General features: G+C 38.2%; 1 protein-coding gene across 3 annotated transcripts in view; it reads left to right on the forward strand.

Annotated features, from left to right (window-relative positions):
• The window catches only part of glceb (glucuronic acid epimerase b), a 72622-nt gene that overhangs the window by 14025 nt on the left and 33537 nt on the right, over positions 1 to 25060 (forward strand). The window contains exons 2-4 of one of the 3 annotated variants that reach the window (XM_061739655.1): positions 12169 to 12240; positions 15428 to 15570; positions 23869 to 24398. In XM_061739655.1, coding sequence (XP_061595639.1) covers positions 23882 to 24398 — 517 coding nt within the window. In that variant the 5' untranslated portion in view covers positions 12169 to 12240; positions 15428 to 15570; positions 23869 to 23881. The remainder of the gene's footprint in view (positions 1 to 12168; positions 12241 to 15427; positions 15571 to 23868; positions 24399 to 25060) is intronic. The other 2 variants (XM_061739646.1, XM_061739664.1) reach the window with 2 other exon arrangements.

Here is a 25060-nt window from a genome sequence, read left to right on the forward strand (position 1 = left end):
AAGTTCCCTGCATCTGATATTTTATCTGTTTTACCAGATTTACTCACTTATCAAAATACTCACTATTGACATCACACACAACATGATAACATTCCCATTTTGAGTAAAGTAAAACTAGTTTTAGTGTTATAGCACATGGTGATCCAGCCTGCTCTCATGTTTCCAGTGGACATTTGGTCGGACATACTTGTGAAAGCCAAGCCATGTGGAGATTTTTGGGTTACAAACTAGAGTTATTCAAGCAGCAGTTCAATTCAAAAGAAAGCTTAAAGATTGGTAGGACTGCTCTCTGAGTATTAATTTGTTTTAAAAGGCCAATTAAATGTATTCTTGCAGAATAAAGGAAAATCAAGGACTGTTTTGAAAGAGACATTCTCTGAAATTACCTTGCAACATCTCCACTTTCATACGTTTAACCAGGTATGGCAGATAGTGTTCTCTTTCTTTCCGCTTTCTCCCATCCTCGCATGTGGCACAGGTTCAAGATGACAGGGCGTGTAAGAAGCAAAAAATTGCATGTTTTTGAATGGTCTCAGGTTGGTTTCAAGCCTCGTTCATATTTGGAAATAAATCAGATGGGAATCAGATATGTGTGTTTGCCATCGTAACAGACGGATCAGAAATTCCCCTTTTTTAATGCAACTCTTGCATCCTTGAAAAAATAAAAATCGCAAATGGGATAAACACAAGTGGGCAGACTGCCCTCTTCTCTGCTCTAAAATATGCCTAACCATTTCCAGAGCTCCAAGAAGGCTTTAAGGAGTAATGTCATGGATGATATGTACTGTTGTGTTTTTCACCAACATTAGCTGGATAGCTCAGTGGGCGCCATTTACAGAGGCTCTTGTCGTCGTGCAGGCAACGCAGGTTTGTACCCCGGCCTGACGCTCTTTCCTGTGTGCCCCCCCCCTTTCTAAACTCATTTCCTGTCCATCTACTTTGAATAAAGGCCACTAGTGGCAAAAAGGCTTAAAAAAAACAAAAAAACAAAGCAGACTCAAGCCTCTTTTTTATAGCAACGATTCAGACAATTGACAACATAGCAGTATAACGCAGATATGTGGAACATTGAGGAGGTTGTTTGAATACGCCAGTGGAAGTAGATCCGTATATTACATCTTTTAGTGAATCTTCCTTGAATGCCATTTCCCCAGCTGAAGATACAAATATCAGGAATGAGTCACTTTTTAAAAGATGATGCACACAACAAAAAAAAAAATTGGATATAGGCAGTAAATTGGAATTGCAGTGTAAATACATGTTCATGTTTTTCAGTTATGTCACCATTTCTGTCATTTTTCTTGCAAATATCTTGTATTGGTGACTATTTCAGTTGTTACCTGTGGTATTTTAGTTTCGCCTAGAGAAAAAAATAGTAGCAGCAGTGATTACACCCTGCTTGGCTCTGCTCTTCATCATAAAGAAATGCCTCCCCACCACATCATTACTGTTCCTCCTCTATGACAGGAACGACTGGAATCGGAAAGCTAATCTTCCATGTCACATTGCATTTACTTTCTAAAGCTTGGTTTTCCTTCTATTCAGCTGCTTCCTTTTCCACATGGAATAAAGCGGGAGCGGTGCCATGTCTTAAGGCATTGAGCAGGATGGGCATTTGAGTGGCTATTAACGACTGCGCCCTGCATTTGTACATTGCTGGGAGTGATACAACTGCCCTATTAAAGTGCATTTTTTATGATGAAGTGAACTGACCTGAAACATTTTCCTGCCCCCCTTTTTGTTTCTATTTCTGTCTCTGTATGGCTCTCCATCTTTTCTGTCACACATTTATTGACATTTTGAGAGTGATGCTCTGATTTGAGATATGTGCATATTCAAAATTCTACGTAGTGAAAAATAACGTCTGCCTCCCTCATATCTTCTTTGTTCCACTGCCTTTATTTATTTTTTTTCTTCCACAATATCTGCCGGAGATTGAGTGATATATATCATCAAAGCCTTTTTGAGGCTTTTTACTCTCCTCCAAAACCCCTTTGCTTTTCTGACTGCATGAGCTGATTAATATTCCAAACTAGTCTGTGGCCTTTTTAGAGAACTAACAAGGTTCAGAAGATGCACGTCTTGTCTTTGCATGAAAGGCAGCTGGGGCACAGCCCTGTTCTTATTCTGAGCTCTCACTGCAGTCTCTTTGCAGTTAACAAGTTGAGAGCTGTGCGAGCTGTTGTCAAATACAAAGGGCTGAGAATACACCCACTTCTCATTTGTCTTTCACCACATAGGAGTGGCCACATTACGTTATATGTATGGCTCCTGATTTTGTCTTGCAAGTAGGGGTGAAAATGATTAATGGACATTTGACAGGCAATATTGTACTGTCTTGTTGTTCTAAAGAAGAAAAAAGAAATGTCTCACCTGAACTGGTTTTTTTATGTTGTTTCAGATTGTCTATATTTATTTTCTCATTCTGCGGCTTATTGTTTAAAATTCAGCTTTTGCCCACCACAGAGAGCCCCTCAGAGTCTTGACAGATACCATGGGTATTTGTTCAGCATCCAAAAACTGTTCTGTTACTTTTGCTGCTTCTCTCTCCAAAACATATCCTGCCACAAACACTTCAGCCTACTATTCTTTTTTGTTTTTTGTTTTCCCTATGTACTGCGTATCGGCTCTGCCTGCTTCCCTAGGGCGTGTATGCTTATTCTCGCTGTCTTCTGCCTTTCCCCCGACTCCGGAGCCCCTTTCAGACATGCGTTGCATTTCGTCATTTGGACTGTAACTGAAGATTGGTCTCGTGTCTGAATGAGCACCCTGGTGCTTTTCTAAAACATTTTGTGACAACAATCAGCCAAGTTTAGACCTGATAACATACGCATATCACTTTCAGTATGGCATGAGCCTAAACTGCTGGACAAACATTAACTAACACACGTACATGCACACAGAGTAGATGTTGATTAATTTTGTATATGGTTAGCTTTTCAAAGTAATCAGACAAAATGCATTCTTATGTTATTTTACCTGAAGTAATTGGGGAAAGCACCGTTTTTTTTTTTCTGTTTTATGGTGTCTGAACCAAAGTGCTAGTTCTGCAGATGAGGCTGTCTGATTATACCTCAGACAGAAAGGAAGATATTTTGCAATTTCAACCCAATGCTGTATATTTTCTGGCATGATGTTTCTTTTCTTTTTTCCTTTTTAATGGCAAAACAACATTATGTAACAGCAAAAAGTAACTTGAGCATGATTTGCAGAGTTTTATGTGGTGCACATCATCTTCTGCGGTGATGGTGAAGACAGCATCCTCATGTATCTTTTTTTATTTTTTTTTATTTTCACCCACCTTTAACAATTTATCATCATTCTTGACTGGACTTGTTGTCCAGTCTCACCCAAATGGTAAATATCACACACACTGTGGCCCCCTCTCATTTTTAATGGGCATGTCTGAACATAATTTACATTGATCAACAACTTAATGTCGTTAGTGTTTTGTATTTGTATGTCTGAAAAACTTATATTGCTGATATTATAGTGGTCTAATGATTCCATGCAAATCATTCTTTTGTTCTAGGTTCATCTTTTTCATTTTAACAGTTATGAATAAATAAATGAGCAATTGTTCTTCAAAATATAAGCAAAAGACTACTAAATAACATTAGCATTTACGATCTATAGTCCTAAATGCTTGTGACAGCCACAACGCTTCTCTCAGCTTGTGACGCAGACCAACTGAAACCCTCTTTGTTTTGCTTAATCCGGTGTGAAAATTACCCTAATGTTTTGAGAACTGGAAGTGGTTCCATGGGAATACAGCTTTTCGGAGAATATGCCACGCATTGTTGACTAGTTTTTGCCCATGGGTTTGTGTCCTTTAAAGAATGTTCATTGACTGAACTGTCTGCGCGCCTCCATGCGAGGTTCATAAAAATTAAGCAGTGAGTTGGACCTAGTTTGTGACTTGTTGTTTTGGAAATGTCTTGATTTTTGGTATATTTGTGTCTAAATTAGACCAGGTCACTTTTATTGTTTTGAGAACTCATCATACATGGCTAATGAGGATATGTCTATGGTTCACTCAATATTTTACACTAAAGATGATTTAAATTACCCTGAACACTGACATGTTTTCTCTGTCTAATAACAGATCTTTCTTTCAATACATACTGTATTACTGAGTTGTCTGTTTTCATCTAGCAGTTCCTTTGGACTGATTTACTTCGCTAAAACAGCATTTTATAATACTTTTGGTTTGGTTTGCTTCTGCACACAGGATGAGATGTAATTAAATCTAATTATTTCAGTCCAGCCCTGCAAGCAGAAAACCTCAGTTTTATTGAGTGCTTCACTTTGCAGACTCAGAATTCTTGGATATTTCTCCGGACATCAGATGGTCATTGATGGCTGGCACCGTAATGGTATCAGTGGTGCTATCGTTCAATGTTTGGCCAGCCACAGACTCTTTAGAGCAAGTGAATGTGTTATGAGAGCCCAACAGATGGGTCTTCATCTCATTTTACTCTCACTACTAGTCCTGATAGATGGCTGCATGTGTCAGGATGGCTACACATGAGGAGGAACTAGAATAATAAATGAATCAATATAATTTCCCAGTCAAACTGTTATAAAAGGAATGTCCTCAGCCTTATGTTCAAAATGTACTCACAAGAGAGAGTCATAAAGTTAATCTCCTTGATTAATGTGCTAGATGTCAACCACTTCCATCAGAGAGGTCAGTTGAATGGTACGATATGTAAAGGCGATGAAAATGGCATCGGCATGGTGCTAATCTCAAGAGTCATGTGCTTAAGGACTCTTGTAGAGAAGTTGGTGCTGCTTTGCTTTCTCTGACCTTCCAATAATCCTGAAGAGATTATTGGCATTTTCTTTGGCTGCGTTCAACCTAAACTTTAAACATGCATTTTAGAAAATGGAAATACAAAATTGTGCAAAAAAAACAAGCCTGCCAATTATTCAGTTGATAGGCTCCAGCAGATCCCACTGAGTCTAAGAAGGAATAAGTAGGTACAGTATAATGGATGGATCAGGAATGGATGGATGGATTATCCAGTCTGAAGTAATCGTGATGTATATTTATTAGTGGTGGGACTCGATTAAAAAAATTAATCTAATAATTAATTAGAGGTTTTGTAAATAATTAATCACAATTAATCGCATATCAATATTTGACACGAGAAGCAACATTTTTCAATTTAAATGGATCTTTGTATATGACTGAATCATTGAATTGACACATAAATGAGCTTAAACAACAAAATTGTGTTTGTTTTGATAACTGAGTGTTAACATAAAGTGGAATATGAATATGATTGCATTGTCCACAAGGCACAAACTTAAATTCAAGTTAGTGTGTATGTATGTACAGTATGTACACACACATATATATATATATGTATATATATATATATATATATATATATATATATATATATATATATACACACACACACACACACACACACACACACACACACACACACACACATAAATAGAGGCACAATAGCTAGCTAGTGCACTACAGGGATGACTATATAAACAGATGTAGGCAGCATGGTCAGGTGGTCAGAGGGCGGGACCACAAGCCAGGATGTCGGTAGGTATCAACAGACATCCAGACAAGTGGAAGCAAGCAGTGTGGGTGGATCTGCAGGGCAGCAGGCAGCTCCTGAAGCTCTGGCCTGCAAACATGAACAGAAGAGAAAAGGAGAGGGTAGACCAACACAGCAAACTACAAGCACAATGCAGAACAATTATGGTTATAAGATAACTCTAATTTATAACTGAGGGTTGATCTGAAGAAAGTAAAGAGGAGGAAAGATGATGGGCACCGCTCAGTGGATCATGTTGGTGTCCCCTTGCGTAGGTCTACAGCAGCAGAAGCTATCTTTAAGACGTTATTTGCGATATTACGGAGCTGTTTTACAAACCTGATTAATATACTGTTTAAATGACAAATTCAATGTGGACTGCTTCGAGAGGAAGGCAAAGGTCAGTTCCTTCCTTGGTTTGAACGTGCTTAATAAGGTCATGTGTATTCCACCCTCCTTGTTTGAGAGAGTGTCGTTTGTAATCCAGCAGGTCATAAAACCAGGCCAGGATCACTACAGTGGGACCAGTGTTTTCTGCTATGATAAAGCAGTTCAATCAATCACTGTGGGGCGTCCCTTGAAAGTGGACGCGAGTTGCATCTTCTCTGAGAATTCCCACATTATGCATTTATTTGGATTTTTGCCCTTTTACCAGATCACTATGGTGGCTTTTCCCCCTTTACATTCGTAGTAACTTTGAACAGTTTAATTCTTACTGGAAACATGTTCTTTTTGGCTTCATTCACAAATCACTGGGTGATATTGACAAAATTTGTATCATGATATACTTCTTAATTTTGGCCAATATATTAGTCCGATATCAATATGAATGAATGTATATGAAAATCTCAGTAAAACTGTCATGAATGCCCACAAAGGATAACTGTAACCACAAAAGTTAAATTGTTCAAATAAATCAATTTGATTTTTTTTTTTTAGATTCATAACCAATAAATGTGGCATTACCATCAAACAAACATTTCTTTTTTGCAGTTTTCAGTTTCAGCTTATCTTCTCAGTTTATAACAGGCTTATTCCTAAATAATTCAACTGCTAAAAAATATGTTAAGCTATGTGAGCTTACTGTAGTTTATTGAACGGCACACATGTGAAATACTTTAATATAAATATCAGCTGCAAGAGTAAAAAAAAAATGTTTGGTCTTGTTACAATGCAGTGGTCTAGTGGGTTTATGAACCGATTGTAAATACTAGTTAAGACCCAGCACTCAGTAATGATTACCTCCAAAAAACAATGGTCTCACCCTGAAGGAAGATGCATCTGCTAAACTGAAAAAAGTCTGCAAAAGAAAGTGATTAAGAAAAAAAAAAAAGGCACTCAAACAAAAGACCCAAAGGAGACTCCATCGATGTGCTGGTTCAGAGCTGTGAAAGCAAGTAGGCGTGCACACTCTGACAGGTGCAGAGTCTCAGTCATACCACAGTAATCCTAAAAATCTTAAGGGAAGGCATGCAGACTTTTTTTCTCGGTTGTTACAGGCGCTGCTGTCAGCAGCAAAAGAAAACACAAAAGGCTATGTATCTGCAATGATACACGCCACTATGGATGCAAATCTTTGACATAATTGAAATTAAAATGGATTAATAAAAATGCTTTTTCATTTTCAGAACATAGCTGCTTTTTTTAAACTCAAGTAAAATTAATAATACATCATGCAAACAGCTTTTTAATTTTCTTCTTCTGTGACTTAATTAAATGATAAAGAAAAGGTCATTTAAGATTCAATTTTCAAAAAGTCCCCTAGCAAATAATTACCAAAATTCAATTTGAAATGTCAAATTTGAAAATCAAAATGCATCAGCAGAAATACTTTTTCAGTTTCAGAATACAGCTGCATTGTTTGACTCAAATAAAATGTATAATAAATCATCCAAATTTAATTTTCTTTCTTCAAGACTGCTTATTCTGTGACTTAATCAAAATGATAAAGAAAAGGACACTGCTTTTTCGTTTTCGTGTCCGCCCTGCAAAAGCGTTCCCCAATTCAAAATTAATTGAAGGAAAATTACGTCAGTGGTTGCTTTTCCTCAGTCCCCAGTCTGACCGTGCTACGCATCAAATACGTTACGGGGCGCTGTGCATATTTGACCTGGAGCAATAGAGGAAAAGTAAGGCGAGGAGAATGTGAACCGTAGAGCAACACACCACAGCTTGCAACATGATGCGAAATGTGCTGCATGGTGGTGCAAACAAGCAGTAGTAACACTAACAATACAGATGCTGACAGGCCGATACGGGCACTCTCACGTTTGTGCACATCGGGGCAGAACTTTGCCTCGAGCAATACAAAGAAAACTTTTAATGTGTGATTGCCAGAGGTGGACAGAGTACTCGACCCAGTACTTGAGTAAGAGTACAAATACTACTGGTCAAAATTTACTCCGTTACAAGTAAAAGTAGCTCAGTCAAAATATTACTCGAGTAAGAGTAGAAAAGTACTTTCTTTTAAAGGTACTTAAGTATCCAAAAGTAAATGCTTTTAAATTTACTTCAAGTAAAGGTAAGAGTAAGAGTAAATTTCTTATTTTCCACATCAGTAAATTACTATATTTTTTCTAAATTAATTTAAGGATCTTTTAACTCTTGTTTCTGAGAATTAACTCTTTGAAACCAGCTGCACTGATGTGCTGCTTTTAGAACCACAATGTTATATAAAACCTGCAGAAACACCAAAAACAAATCAAATGAATGGGATCATAAGAGGACAGCAGATGATGCAGAGTTTATTAACAATCATGAACTGAAACCAAATGAACCTGCACCATCCAACTAAGTCTGGATCCCCCTCAAAGACCACTGTTTACCAAAAACTACATCTCTGCTTTCAATAACTCAAATGCAGCTCTGTTTTGACAAACGCAGGCTACTTTGGCGGTATCGTTTTGAGGAGGCTTGACGTATTTCCGCTTTACGTACATCCCAGTGGAGAGCGTGCACTGTGATAGGTCTCCCCCTTTTGACAAAAACAGCTTGTGTCCAATAGGATTTTAGGGAAGAAGAAAAAAGACTAGACCTGAAAGTAACGAGTACTTTTCAGCCTTCCTAGAAATTTACTCGAGTAAAAGTAAAAATATTTGTCTTGGAAATGTATTCAAGTAAGAGTAATGAGTACCAAAGAAATCTAATACTCAAGTAAAGTACAAATCCTCTGGATATGTACTTAAGTACATTACTCAAGTAAATTTACTCCGTTACTGTCCACCACTGGTGATTGCGTGTCATTTGCGGGGCCAGCTCAACACGCCACCCAGTGTAGAAAGGACAGACAACGCGCTAGATTCAAGTGTATAATGTGGGGTACCCACCAAGGAAAAAGGGGCTATTAACGGCTCTTGAAAACATGATAAAATTCTCACAAAAATCTGCTGCCGGTCTCCATCTCCCTCTCTTCACTCACTGAGAGGGTTTTTAGTTCTGGCGGCAGTATTGAGGGATGTAAAAGTGTGGGTTTAATGCCAGACAACATGACATAACATAGCTTAAGTTCTTTTAAAAAACGTAGTTTTCCACATGAAGTTAGTTTTCTCGTAATCAATAACCTGCTAACTTTTCATAAGTCACAATCTACTTCAAGTTGGTATCAACGTACCAATCGCTTAGCTCCATCACTCTATAAATGACCTTTGGCGTGTGACGAAGGCCCACACATCTTTTCCATGAAACTTAGAATAATGTTGTATAAAAGGCCACTTTTCATTTGACATGAGTCAGGTTTTTGTTTTGTTTGCTGTTAAGCCAAGAAATCAATTATCCATTTTAGACACTCAGTTCACACTCTGGTCACAGATGTCTTCAACCATTCAAAAGTAAATGGCCCTCTCTCTGGGATGGCCTTTTTTGGGGTAACAGAGATTATTACTCTTTTAGTCATCCTTTTTTTATTACTATTATTATTTCTTTATAAATGTATGCCTCTTCTATAAAAAACTGATAAACCTAAAAATGATAGATCGATAGATAGATAGATAGATAGATTTCAGAAAACGTTGCTTTTCAATTATCTCAAACCAGATGCTGCTACAAAAGCCAATTCAGAGCTGCTTCATGTCTGCCTCATTCTGCTGCATCTTTCACTTTAAAAAAATTGATTACAAGTTATTTTATTTTATTTAGAGCCGTCATTTTTCTACCTCATACTGCTGCACCTTTCAGTTTTTTGACTGTATATATGTTAATAAGTGCCACATCTGTTTATTTACTGTTTTCTATTTTTAAATCTGGGTACAGTGAGCGAAATAACCGGAGTCAAATTCCTTGTTAGACAATGTTCAAACTTGGCCAATTAAGCTGATTCTGATTCAGATTCTTTGGAACATTTAAAGAAGTGGTAAGCTTTTCCGTGTACACAGAGCCACTTCAGTAGGTCTTTATCTTGTGATATCTGTACCTCCCTTTACGTACCCCAAATTCCTGTATGGGACCAGGGTGTATAGCTTTCATTTATCTTTTTTTTTCTATCAAAACCATTGTCTTTTTTTCCATTGCTGCCATTTACCATAATATGAAAGACAAAATTATTTGTGCTTTAGCTATCAGGAAAACGCCACCTCGACAACATTCAGACTGGAACGAGCTTATGCCTTTTCATGTCAATTTACTCTACAAATAGTATTTGTATCCAATGGTTGAGTGGGATCCATGAATACTAGCACGTGACAAGGGAGACACCCAACGATGCTCATTAATGAAGTTGAATTCAGTCACTGAAATCTCATGTCAAAGTTTTTCTTTCACTGCTGCTTCCACTACATTTCCATGTTAAAGCCCTTTTGTTCAGTCGACAACCAATCAATAAATCAATTTATATTATTTAATTTCTCTTCTACTACCTTGGCATGGACACAACTTATCAATAACATCAATTAATTTTTTGATTGGTTACTATTATCCCACCTCCCTCTACTGACAGAACTGGTTCTTGGCATCTACACCTGCAGAGGTTTCGTGGTCAGAGTAGCTACAGTTTTTATTGCTCTGAAAACCACAGCTCTTTTCCCTGTTGGCTGTCAAAAATCAAAAAACTGGGTCTGAGTTGCACTGAGCCCCTGGCTCTGAACCGTGGTGGAAAAGGCCCAAAGTTACTTGCAGTTGCAACAGGGACCGGTTTAATTTCTTAAAGACATGCCTGAGAATATGCACACTGTATTGTAATATTTCATATGATCATTGTTATCCGTTATGGCCAACATTAGTATCGTTTTGTTTCAGCTTAAGTCGTATGATTGAGATGTTACATGCATGTAAAGCTGGAAGAAAATATTCCCAAAATGCAAATATGTATGAGCAAATCTTTGTAATAAAGATTCAATATCAGTTAATAACAGAGAATACCTGACACATTGTATTCTATTATTCTTAGTTTGTGAGGTTTCCTTTAAAGGTGCTTGAGGCCGGATTGTGGCAAGATTTATGAAAAAAATCCGTATACATTTTAAGTTTTCTAGTAATAATGTCAGATGAAGCGTTCCAAACCAAAAAGAATGAGCCCTCGAGTGTATCTCTCCGTTGCCTTGAACAGGCTGTGTGCTGCAAAATGTGCTGCAATTCGGTCCCGAATTTCCCGCGCTGTCCTGCGGATGTGACGTCACATGACGCTGCATGTGCGTTCTCCCCGTTCTCCCGTGCCGGCTTCACTGTTGGCTGCAGTACCCCCAACGGCCGCCTTGGTGAAGGGTGGCGCTAGAGAGTCTCATTTCTTAAAAGGAGCCTCAAGCTCCTTTTAATTGAGAAAAACAAAAACAAATTTCCAGCATAAATGAAAAAAGAAATCAGAAAATTCCCCAAACTGGTATGGGAACATTTACAAGAATGCAGGAAATGCTTGTTGCACTGCTGAAAACTCTCAGTGGGAGGTTCTGTTTATTGTATTTTCCCCCAGTGTACAAACAACATGCCCCTTAAAAAGATGACAGGAGTTGTGCTGGATAACCACAATTATCTGCACTCCGCAGATGTTTACTTTCATTTCTAATTTCTTACCTTTAGCCTGCAGCAGACCTGCCACAACAAGCTTTACTGGCCTCATACAGCAACCTGGGTATATTGATTACAGCTGCTGACATTTCTGCTTCCTTTGTGATCTGTTGGGAGTGTTGCATCTTCAGGTGAAAGCTGGTTTCATACTCTGACAAGCAGTTACATCCTCCTCATATGTCATCAGAGTTAAATAGGGTCTGTGACAATTTTAATTATTCTGCTTTTTTGTCATCAGCCTTGAATTTTTTTATTACAGGTTTGAACATTATTTAGCTTTAATAAAATCAATGTTTGCCCTTTTTAGACAGTGGCTTACTTCAAATTCACCAACAAAAATTGCATCCATCATATTTGGAGTTTGGATGTTTCATGGTGAAAGGTATAACGTTTATTTAGGCACACACCTTGCAGAAGAAATGTGGAAGTCTGGGGGAAAATGCCAATGTTAAATTTCAGAGATTAATTGGAGATTAATTGCTATGGTAATAAGCTGTGCTTTGGCTAACTTGACTCTAAATGCCTGCAATATCTTGGATGGAATCTACATTGATTTGTCCAGTTAATCAAGACTCATTCTTGGCTTTGTGTCTGTTTTCTCTTCAAGCTCCGTCAAACTGCAGTGGGCCATGCAATGACAGAAGGGAGCCCATCTGGTTTTATTTCTAAAGTATCTCATGTAAGTCCCTTGTCAATAAGCACACATCAATTAAAAAATCAATATGTTGTTGTATTTTATCTGGCAATTTTAATTGAGTAACTTGTTTCAGCTGGGGCTAGAAATGAATCAGTAAGATTAATTGTGGTGTAAACTAGCCATGCGACCCGCTGCATATTTATACTGATGAATTGTCTTTACATTAATAACCCTGCTCTTCAAAAGCATGTAAATGAATCATTGCTGCTGTTACAAATATACAATTGCCTTCTGATCTTAAATGATTGTGCAGTGTTAAAGTCTATGGAGCATCGATGTAAGGCCATAATTAGCCAAATTGAAAAGAAATTAAACCGGTTATATATGATTTTGTTTCTGAAAATGTATTGAAAAGTTGCTCCAGAAAAATCTGTCATAATTTAACACATATTTCTAAATAACTTATTTTATTAATGAAAAGCATAAATAAAGCATGACGCTATAGGAAATATTGAGGAAACATTTACATATCATTTTTATCTGTTGATATACAAACTTTCCCAGCACAGATTTTACCGGACTGAACCATGTCTAGTAACAATAACCAGGACAGTGCATTTCTCCTTTAGCTCATTGCTTTCTTCCGTTTCATATCACTCCTAATTAGTCTGGCTAGTCATCCATATTGTTTTCCTGCTTGATCCACAGAATTAGTTTGGTTCCCCTGGATTCAACTTTGATTTCTAGGGGGTGGAGTCAGCAGACGCAGATGAAAATGCGCCTGGACAGTCAGATATAAGAAGCATGTGCCATTGGCAGAGTGAAAAAGCAGATTAGCACGAACAAAGAAGACTTTTAAAATGACAGGAACTGGAGTAGAAACGTGAATGACTGTTGTTGGTTTCGCCCTAAAAACCTGTTAATCCAAGGTGTTAGTATTTGATTTGATTTGATTTGTTTATTTGCACAACATAAAAAAAACGGTACAAAAGTTTAAATGAACATAAAAAGCATGAAAATATGTGCAGGTGAGAAAGGAAGCCCTAAATGGGCTTATTCAAAGTTCTCACCAGGAAAAATACATTGTATTGAAATAATAGCAAGAACAAAAAAAAACAAAAAAAAAAAAAAAAAAAAAGAACAGCGTTCAAAAAAGATGGATATAAACAGACAATTTCTCGGTGTGCACGTGCAGAAGTGAGTCCACATTAAGTGGAAGCACTTCTAGACGCTTGGTCAATAAGGCTGGTCTTCAATCTCTGTTTAAAACTATTAATAGACAGTGAAGATTTTGCGATAAGTATATGAGAATTCCAGAGTGAGGAACCTCTGTCTTTGATGGAGAACTGACTGCTATTGGTACGACTGAATGAAGAATGGAGATCCTCAAATTGTCTGGTATTATAGTTATGAATTTGCGAATTGGTCTTAAAAAAATCTTTGAAAGTACTTGGAAGCATATTTGCAAGATAAGTGCATTTGTAAATGAAAGCACATGATTGGAGTATGTTAATATCATAGATGGATAATAAATTTAATGTTTTAAACAAAGGGGCAGATGGGGCCAAATAGGAGGCAGAAGTAGCTATTCTTACAAATTTCTTTTGAGTAATGAGTAATTTGTGTAAATTTGATGAATATGTACTTGCCCAAACAATGTTGCCATAAATGAGATAAGGATAAATTAAACTGTAATACAGAGTAACGAGACAAGCCTGATGGACCAAACCTCTGATTCTTCTGATGATACCAAGGGATCTAGAGATTTTGTTAGTTACAGAATGTATATGCTCTTTCCAGGACAAATTCTCATCCACAAAGACACCTAGAAATTTGGTGGATGAAACCTGATTGATTGTAATACCACCAATAGAAATCTTAGCTTTTTGCGGACAATATTTTTTGTTTTTACTTGCAAATACAATAAAATTAGATTTGTTAACATTTAAAGACAACTTGTTTGCAAGGAACCATTTTGAAAGCATTGCTATACCAGAATTAGCTTGCTCAATAAGTGAATCAAAATTTCTGTGAGTTAGTATGAAATTGGTATCATCAGCAAATAAGATTGGTGTAAAGGATGAAGATACAGTAGCCAGGTCATTTACATAAATGAGAAATAAAAGGGGTCCTAGTATTGATCCCTGAGGGACTCCACATGACATCTTAACATTGGAAGAAAAACAACCGTTGGCATGCACATGTTGTTCGCGGTTATGAACATAACTAGACAACCATTTCAAAGTAATATCATGGAAACCATAATGATGTAATTTGTCAAGTAATATAGTATAATCCACAGTATCAAAGGCTTTGGAAAGATCTATGAAAATGCCAAGAGCAAATTCTTTATTATTAATAGCAGTATAGATTCTTTCCACCAGTTGTAAAAGGGCCATATCTGTGGAGTGATTTTTTTCTAAAACCATATTGATGCTCGTATAAGATATTGTGTTTGTTTAGATGGTGCAACATTCTGTTGTAAACCAGTTTTTCCAATATTTTTTGAGAAACATGGTAAAATTGATATGGGGCGATAATTATTAAAAATTCTTGGATCTCCAGATTTAGTGCAGATTTAGCTTCAGATTAGTACGCTGCCATTTTCATCATCCGGCTCCCCATTTATCTTTACCGGGCTGACATCAGGTGTTGCTGAACTGCATTGTTGGTTCAGTGCATCGCAGGGACAGCACTGCTTCCACCAAAAGTTTGGGAATTTTCCATGCTTCAACACAAGGATCAGCCAGTCAAACTGTGGCTGCACATCTCGTTCAAGCCAAGGAAATCATGCATGTGTGTGGGAATGTTTCAAAGGAAGATTTGTTATTAATGGAACGACAAAGGCGTGTCAGGAAACTCCACCATCAAGGGTACCACTGCGCTGCTGCATGGACCTCCCAAACCTTCACCGGCTTCTGTAATAACAAATGGTATCGGTTTACATTAGGATGACAACCCTTATTAAAATTGTAACAAAATAGGCTTTAGTGAATTTCATCACAAAAACAAAAACAAGAAATGGTAAATACCAAATTGTAATTGTGGTGTTATATACTCATGAAAATTATTGCTTTGCTGTTTTCATGGCCTTTGTGACACAAGCAGTCTTGATACATTGTTGGTACATTTATACACCAGTATTATACTCTTCTATATCATGCACACATTTGAATCCAAGTTACCTTTTGAGTGTGACCTTTTTGAATTGTTGTTCTGTCATGTTTAGGTGCCGAGGAAGCTGCAGGCAGAGGCGGCCAGAGGAGCGAGCTGTGTACAGACTCTGGTGAAAGTGGACGGGATGGTCAGCCAGTTTGTTTTTTTCTGAATGGAATAGAAAAGGTGAGAATCCTTACAGCAACAAACTTCTGGGTAAGATGCAGTTAAAGTCTTTAAGTCCCAAATACGCACAGCAGAGAGGTTATTCAACAGAAGACTGAAATGCACACTCCTTGATCATGACCTTGTTTTAACACTGACATTTTTGTTTGCTCTATTGAAATGACACACCTAATGTGTGATCATTCAGATTCCTATTTGATTTTATTTAATAGAAAAATGAAATGTCTTTTACTTGCATCTAGTGTAAAAAAAAAAACCGACCTGATCTTGATTTGATGGTTAAGGTTTTAAGGCAAACCTGCTTCTATGATCCTTGAATCCTTTTTTTTTTTTTTTTTTTTTTTATATATACAATTTATAGAAAGGCAGAGCTTTCTGAACAAACCCCAATTCCATAAGCATGTATTACACAGATGATTTTATATTTCTCTGTTGTCACCTCTGAGGAGTCACACACCTTTTCCTACCAGGGTCAATGTCATGAGGGTTTCATGTCAAATAGTCAGCAGCTTAGAATTATCCTCAGTGTTGCCATCTGGTTTCTTGTGTCTAATTTATCAAAATGTTCAACGCATTACTCATAAAACCGGTCTGAAGGTATCCCAGAAGTTGCTGAAAGATGCAGCAAGATTTTGTGTGAAATTCACAATAGAAAAAGGTCATTTTATTTTTAGGTCTCTTTCAACACAGCAAATGGTCGATTTTGCCAGTCTTGAATGTTTCCACTCATTTTAAGAGGGAAAACTGAGAGAACAAAAGATGAGCTGTTCATCGAAAGGAACACATCGGATCAGTTTGACATTAGAACAAAACACATGCATGTGCACGGACAAAGAACTCAAAAAGAAAGGGTTTAAAATGAAAACATCTCCAGATGATCACTGATGATCACATAAGCTTTTGTCTCAACTTCCTCCTTTCCTGCTTGTTTTGAAAAGGACACAGTATACAATTAAAAAAACAAAAAAAAAACATTTATTTCTTTATATTCATTTTCAGTCAATTGTTTAGCTTAAATATGAGCCATTAAACCCCCAAAAGTAACTTGTTCACACAGTTTTAAGCATCTCCAGTGGGTTTATGCAGTCCAGGTTCTTGTTGCAGTATATGTAACATTCTGTCCTAAATCGTACTACAATGTTGTTGTTTTTTATTTTATTAAAGCTTTTACATCCTCTATTCTCGTGATGACAGCATTATTTGCCTTTCTGTCATTATTAAATACACACTTTCAATGGTGGTTTTTAGGACAACCATCTGGCTTGACTTTTCTCTCAAATGATGGCTTCATTTCTCTCCTGTATCTCCTCTGTTTGACTAATAGTTTGCTTAATCCATCGGCAGACCTCGGCTGTAAGCTTTCTGGTAATGACTTGCTTAATCCTCCGTAGCAAAACACACTGGCGCATTAACTTCAAAGCAGTTTACTCACTTACTGGCAGCCTCTAAACAATGCGGTATTATTCTGTCAGTGCTGGTTTATGTGTAGGAGTGTCATGTTGGTGAAGGTGTGTTATCTCAACACCTGCCAGCCTTTTAAGTGACACAGCAAGGGAGGTGGTCAGGTTTTCTTCCACAGGCCTTTTCAGTAGGAATGACTGGATTGAGTGCAGTTTGGAGCCAACACATTGTTTGTCAGATGGGTAACTAGGACCATAACAACAATAATAATGCTTGATGGGAAGACTTAAGTGGATATACTCACCGGCCACTTTATCAGGTACACATGTCCAACTGCTCATTAACGCAAATATCGGCCAATCACACGGCAGCAACTCAATGCATTTAGGCATGTAGACATGGTCAAGACGATCTGCTGCAGTTCAAACCGAGCATCAGAATGAGGAAGAAAGGTGATTTAAGTGATTCATGGTTGTTGGCGCCAGATGGGCTGGTCTGAGTCTTTCAGAAACTGCTGATCTACTGGGATTTTCACGTACAACCATCTCTTCGGTTTACGGAGAATGGTCAGAAAAAGAGAAAATATCCAGTGAGCGGCAGTTCTGTGGGAGCAAATGCCTTGTTGATGCCAGAGGTCAGAGGAGAATGGCCAGACTGGTTAGAGCTGATAGAAAGGCAACAGTAACTGAAATAACCACTCGTTACAACCGAGGTAGAAGAAGCAGAAGAGCATCTCTGAACACACAGCCCGTCAAACCCTGAGGTGGATGGACTACGGCAGCAGAAGACCACACCGGGTGCTACTCCTGTCAGCTAAGAACAGGAAACTGAGACTACAATTCACACAGACTAACCAAACTGGACAACAGAAGAAAGAAAACGTTGCCTGGTCTGATGAGTCTCCATTTCTGCTGCATCATTCGGATGGTCGGGTCAGAATTTGGTGTCAACAACATGAAAGCATGGATCCATCCTGCCTCGTATCAACGGTTCAGGCTGCTGCTGGTGGTGTAATGGTGGAGGGTATTTTCCTGGCACACTTTGGGGCCTTTAGTACCATTTGAGCATCGTGTCAACGCCACAGCCTTCCTGAGTGTTGTTGCTGACCATGTCCATCCCTTTATAGCCACAGTGTACCATCTTCTGATGGATACTTCCAGCAGGATAACGCACCATGTCATAAAGCGCGAATCATCTCTGATTGGTTTCTTGAAGATGATAATGAGTTCACTGTACTCACATGGCCTCCACAGTCACCAGATCTCAGTCCAATAGAGCACCTTTGGGATGTGGTGGAACAGGAACGGAGTGGATCCGCGTCATGTATGTGCAGCCGACAAATCTGCAGAAACTGCGTGATGCTATAATGTCAATATGGAACAAACTCTCTGAGGAAGTTTCCATAACCTTGTTGAATCTAAGCCACGAAGGATTAAGGCAATACTAGCAAGGTGTACCTAATAAAGTGGCCGGTGAGTGTAAATTAGAAATGGTCTCATCTTTATTCAGCAGAGAGAAGGTCTGGAAGGACGCTCGTGATTCTGAACAGAGATTTCTGATCCTGAATATCTTTCATATAACAGAAATGTATGATTGGCGACTGCAAATAATTTACCTTTTTTCTCAAAAACTGTACCTGGTAACAGCGTTTTCTCTCTACCACTGGAAATCTAAAAATAAGGAACTGAAGGTTTTTATTTCTTGGTACATCTCAGAATATGAGAGGACATCTGAGGACAAGTTCAATTTTTTTTTTTTTTTTTACACAGCGCTTCAACTTGAAAAGAAGGTGCAGGATTTGTACTTCTGCAAATTTGATCAGGTTTAATTCAATTTAGTTTACTTATATTGCGCCAATTCAAAATTTAAGTAATCTCAAGGCACTTTTCACAGAAAGCAAACAAGTACATTGCCATCCTGTTACATATAATCAAATTCAGTCTACTTACATTCCAACTTGGTCAAATTTGTTGTCATCCATTTACCAACCAATTCATTTCAGTAAAGCACTTCTGGTTCAATCAAGAACCATTTGAAAATTCAGAGTTTTTATGATTTTGCATTTACGGATTAGAAATATAACAGTCAAGATGTGATCAAAGTGTAGATGTTCAGCTTTAGTTTGAGGTTGCACATGAAAAAAGGCATTTAAAATGCTGGAATTACAGCCATTTTAATCGAAGTACATGCATTTTCACAAACTCAAAAGTATTTGGTCAGTTACCTAAAAATAAGTTAATTAGCTAGGTGCGGTCTATTCCTCCGTTACCTAGAGTCCAATGAAGCAGTTGAAAGGTCTGGATTTGATGTCAGGTATTGAATGGGTATTTGTCAGCTTTTTGAGTGGAGTGACTGATATAAAGTCCACAAAAAGTTCAATACTATAGGCCATCATAATTAGCTCAACAAAAAGAGATCAATATGATTCCATAAAAGGAAGAGCAAAAAAAAAAACTTTGTCACCAAATATTGGTATACTGGTATGATTTAAATAAAATAAAAGTGGACGACTGCTAAATCCTTTCCTTGGTGAAGTAAAAAAGAAATATCAGCTGAACAATCAGGAGACGCCTCAATAAATATAAACACACAGGGTTTACAACAAGGTGCACGTGGAATGAGCTCACTGGCGTTTATTGATGATGTGACTGCTGACAGATGTAGAAAGATGAATTCTGAGGTGTGTAGGTTGTATCCTCTGCTCCCATTCAGCCAAATATGAAAGACTAATAGGACACCACTTGCAGGGAGGGTTTGCCAAAGCATCACCTAAGAAGAAGCTCCTTTGGAAGCTCTTTTGGATTGGTTAATGTCCATAGGCTCTAAATTTCAGGCAGTCATTGATTGCAAAGGATTTTCATTCAAACTGACAATATCTCTAGTCACTTGATCCAAATAATTTGGAGCACCTGGAAATAGAAGCTGTTTGCTTAAATTAGCTGTAATTCCTACTGTAAATGTCAGATGCCTAATTTTTGGAAAGCCTCTTAAAACTTTGAAATAGCTACTGCGTTATTCTAATATATACATATAAAGGCAAAATCTTGACAACTCAGTTATTGTCTAAATACTTCTGATCCTAAATGTATATTAGTGCGTAGTTGTGTTTTTTTGTTTGTCTGTTTTTTTTCTGTTTCTATAAATAATCTAGTTCATCTGCTACAAAGCAGTTAGACGCTTTTGTTTGCCAACTTCCAACAGCAGGTTTGTTAGTAGTGTTAGACTTTTTACTGACAGGTTCATTCGTGTCTGCACTCCATACTGATGCCGATGGAACGTGTAGTTAGAGCAAGTCTGCTGCGGTGCTAAATGTTTGTGGGATAAAGATGCAATTTAAATTTTCCTGAGTCAGCTGTTGCCTTGGAGTTTTCTTGGAGACTTCACAGTATCGTAATCTGGCTCAGAACCACAGCCACAATACTTGTCCACACCCAGGCGCCAGCTCCACAGGAGCTAATGTTCATCTCAGCTTCATCATAATCCGATAAGTTACGAGCAGTTTCCAACTGCTACCTTGCTCCAGCCAGTGGAGGACTGCAGTGAGATGACAGGAGTTCGGTTCAGGCTTGTAGCACCTGAACATCAAGCATACCAGGATTGTGCTCCTGTCACTCCCCCAGGGTTCCTAGCAGGCACTTCAACATTTTACTGCTATGATGGCTGCCTTTCTTTTCTACGCCAGCAAATCCACTCCCATCACTCTGCAGTTGCACTTGTTAACTAACATTTACATGTTTCACATGTTGTTTTTGTTATGCAGCTTGTATGCAGGGACCATTTTAGATTTTGCTGCTGGGTTAGTTTAAACTATCTGCTGAAGAGTTTGGAGGCGGTTTTTAAAACAGTTAACCCCCTTTTTCGTGTCAAAAATAGACAGTTGCAGTAGGTGCCAGGGAGATTTTTTGTCCCCCCAGCTGTATAACTTAAAAAAAAGATAAAAAATGAATCCATATATTGGCTTGTTTTTAGAAAAGAAGCCAACACTTTAGTACATCAGGTTATTTGAACATCCATCATATGCTACATTCAGCACGGATACAGACACACGCGTTCAGAATCAAAGTTTAAGCCTTTGATGTTCTGCAGTAGCAGCAAAACTGCTTTGTGTTATTAGACATGTGAGAGCCCTGGGACCTCAGGGATTTATCACGGCAGTGAAGTTACTCGACCTGTCAGTCTGTGAAGCTGATGCCGAACAGGCTGCTGCAGTGGGAAGCTGTCAGCAATATCAAACAGGAGTGAGATGTCACTAAATTTAACAAAGTTAAATATGGTTAACCAACAACTTGTCTTTTTGGCCATCATGTCAGAGAACTGTTTTGTACTTAGTAATGAATATAATGCCTGTTTTAATGGTCCGATTAGTTAATCGATTAGTAAAAACAAGTTGTTTTTGTTTTGTTGGACTGAAATAATTATTAGAATTGGATTATTGAGGTGCTTCACACTTAAACATCAATTTTGGTTGTTTTAAGCTGTAAATGAATCAGATTACATGGTCGACACCCGCGTGTTGACATCATGTTGGCCCATTTATAAAAATTAATGAATAAATTTGATGTAGTTTTCATTCCAAATCGATTATAACCAGAGGGGTTATGTTGAGCCAAAACCTCCCAAGATGACTTGGTAAATCTAAGCACAACATAAAGATTTAATGTTAAAAATTGCTAAAAGATAGTTCAAATTGATAGTCTTTACACTCAGGCTCTCATCTCCTCCCTAACTTGTTTTTGTAGTCATGAAGCAAGTATGCACAAAGGTTGTCATTTATTCGCTTGTCAAGACTTAAACTACAGTAATTTATAGCTTTTGAAGCAACAATCGATGCTCTTGTTTTTTTGTTGTTTTTTTTTTTTCTGTTGAATGCAGCCTCCTGATAGATGCAAGTGAATCTGGGTCAAAATACTCCAGGGACAATGCAGCTCTTTCTGCGTAACGAGCTAAATGTTGTTTGTTTGCTCTGTTATTAACTGGTGCATGGCACCAGATATGACTTAACAAATGTCTTGATTTGTGGAAACCAAGTTGAGTAGGGTATAAATAATGGTGTTAAACCTAATTTTCTGTCAACTTTGCACGCGTCTGGGGTCGTCGGAGGAGGGGGTTGTTAGGACTGTTCAGACTTTTTATCCTCCTGGTTGGCTGTATGTAGGCACTAAAACAGTTTTCGTTTCAGCTGACTGAATCATTTATTTCTCATTGTGGCCACTTCACCCTTTGTGTTTTTCTTCCACTTGTGGCAGTTGGAACATTAGAAACGTCTGATCTAAGAACAAACGTCCTGTTATGCGTTTATCCATACCATTAGCTTTTCTATTGAGCATCTTACTCCGGTGTTAAGATGGATATTACGCTGGTGAAGTGGGACATTCCTTTTAGATGAACTGCATCCAAGTGAGAGAGCAGCTCTAGGATATTCTTCATGCTTCTGTGCTTAAACCCCTGTATATCCACCTTGAGCCAGAGCTCAACACCAGCAAGAGAGAGCTATAAAAAGAGCCAATTATTTATAGTCTGTTCCTTGACCGGGGCGGTCCTACTTATCTTTCAGGGTGCCGTCCACAGGCCTTCTTCTACGGCGCATTTTCAGCATCGTCAGAGTTCACATAAGTCCAATGTTTCATCACTGTACCAGACTTCAGTGTCTCTAAACATCAGTTGTAGTTTTTGCATGTGGCAGTAATTCAGGGAAACATGCACTAAAAACTTTTCCAGCAGTTTTAATTTCTAGCTCTCGTGAGAAGACACATTTTCTTGGTTTCTGTGTTCTAAGCCCTTTATTAATCTTTTCAACTTGTTTTCCTAAGTGTTGGTGTTGTTTTCATTTGTCCCATTTCATGCATATTAATCACACTGATCTTTGAGGGCAGCGTATTTAAGATGAGATGGTGAAATGAACTTTCATTGAGGGACATTTCCATCCCCCTCCTCTGTCATCACCACAACAGTAAATTCAATGGGCAGTAAGCTGTAATTAGTGCAGAGGAGGAAACCTAACAGTTTGTATAGATTTTTCTTTTGCTTGGTGAAAATGTCAGAGAAACAGACATTCAATAACATCTTTAGCCGATGCAGTTTAATTTAAATACTTCTAAAAATAAATATTAACCATCCAAGTAATTACTATCAGATGTGCATGTTTGATGGGAATGGATATTTAATTCAGAGTATAAATGATACTGTGATGATGACCTTTTTGTGAATCCATTTTGGGGGTAAAAAAGGTCTGAAGATTGCATTAAAAAATGTCAGTGTAAGACATGAGTGATGGTGTAAACCTTTTGAAAGGGTAATTGGGCTTTGGCTCAGCAGGACCTGAAGATGTAATATGGACTGTGTTGGTCAGACGAGCAGTGCCCTAAAATAAATAAAGGTGAAAGAACACCCTTACGATAAATGATGGCATTTTTTGGTAGCCACTGATGTGAGGTCTGCATCAGGAAGTTTACCTTGCCTCTACAAGATCGTTTCTCACTTTTGCAGCAAATGAATGTGATGTTTTAAGAAGTTATTCAAAGTGTACTTTGAACAAGATGGGGATTTAACATGGGTTAGTTTAATGAAACGGCTCGACTGACTTTTTTAAAGTTCAAGTCTTCTTTTAAGCATTTGTTGGGAATTTTGTAAAATTGTTTCTCTGCTAGGGGCAGTAACTTCCTGGAATCTGTTTGACAACTGTCTCATGCCCAGAAATCACATGATGATAGATTTTTAATATGCATGTTATTTTATCAAGCAGGATCAAATCTGTTAATTAGTCGTGGAGAGTTTTGCTTGATGGTTCATGTTATGTTTTACTGATCCAGAGAAGGTGTGATGCTTAAAAAAAATGTAACCAAATTACATTTTATCAGCTTAACCAAATGTTGACAAATCATCCGTTGTACATGCTCCTAATTTACCACTTGTGGTTGTGTCACTCAGGCAAGTTGTGACCATGCGCTGCCTAGCTGCTCGGGTGAACTACAAGACCCTCATTGTTATCTGCGCCCTCTTCACGCTCATCACTGTGCTGCTGTGGAACCGCTGCTCCAGTGACACCTCCATACGCTTCCTGCCCCGAGCTGCCTTTGTGTTCCCGAGTCCTAAGATCGGGGATGCTAGCATCAGCAGCCAACAACATCCTCCGCAACCTCCAGAGCCCCCTCCTGTTGTTGGGGCTGTTGGTGGGATCAAGTTTGAAGAGATTGACTGCCTGATCAACGATGAAGCTACCATCAAAGGCAGGCGGGAGGGTGGAGAGATCTACCTACCCTTCAGCTGGATGGAAAAGTACTTTGAGGTGTACGGCAAAGTCCTTCAGTACGATGGCTACGATCGTTTTGAATTCCAGCACAGCTACTCAAAGGTGTACGCCCAGCGCGAGCCCTACCATCCCGAGGGAGTCTTCATGTCCTTTGAGGGATACAATGTGGAAGTTCGCGACCGGGTGAAGTGCATCAGTGGAGTCGAGGGTGAGGAGTTTTCCTTTTTAATTCCACAAAGAAGTTCTTAAAATCTCAAATGCATCAAATTGAGTCACTGTACATTTGAATTTAAAGGCTTAAGAAATCCTGACGTCTTCTAGGTTTGGAAACTAGAGAAATCAACAGTACAAGCTGAATTCTGAATGAGTTGGCACATTGTGAAAGGTAGAGCTGAACCCAAATGCTCATAAAATCAGAGGATTGTATGTTATAATGGCATAGAGACTTTTTATTGTTAATGGAACAAAGAAGACATAATTCAGTGCAATTTAGTTCAGCTTTTTTTTTTTTTTTTATATATAAAATGGCAAATTCTATCTCAAGGCAGTTCAACAATACAGTTCAACTCATTCCAAAGTAGTCCAATTCATACAAAGCCAATAAAATACCAATAATGATTATTTGCTAAGGAAACCAACAGTTTCATCAAAATGTAACAAATGTCAAATGTTGAAAGTTGGCTTTAACGTGTATTTGTAGATAAGGTGAACTGTGTTCTTAGTGGGGGATTTCTGGAAGTCTTCCCGAGCAGCCTAAGCAGGCTAAGCAGGGGAGGCCCAGGCTTCCCTCCCCCAGCCACCTCCTCTAGCTCCTCTGGCTAGCTCCTGTGTGGGGGAATACCAAGGCATTTCGAGGCCAGCCGAGAGATT

The sequence above is a fragment of the Cololabis saira genome, chromosome 2 (assembly GCF_033807715.1).
Source record: "Cololabis saira isolate AMF1-May2022 chromosome 2, fColSai1.1, whole genome shotgun sequence".
Taxonomy (NCBI): domain Eukaryota; kingdom Metazoa; phylum Chordata; class Actinopteri; order Beloniformes; family Belonidae; genus Cololabis; species Cololabis saira.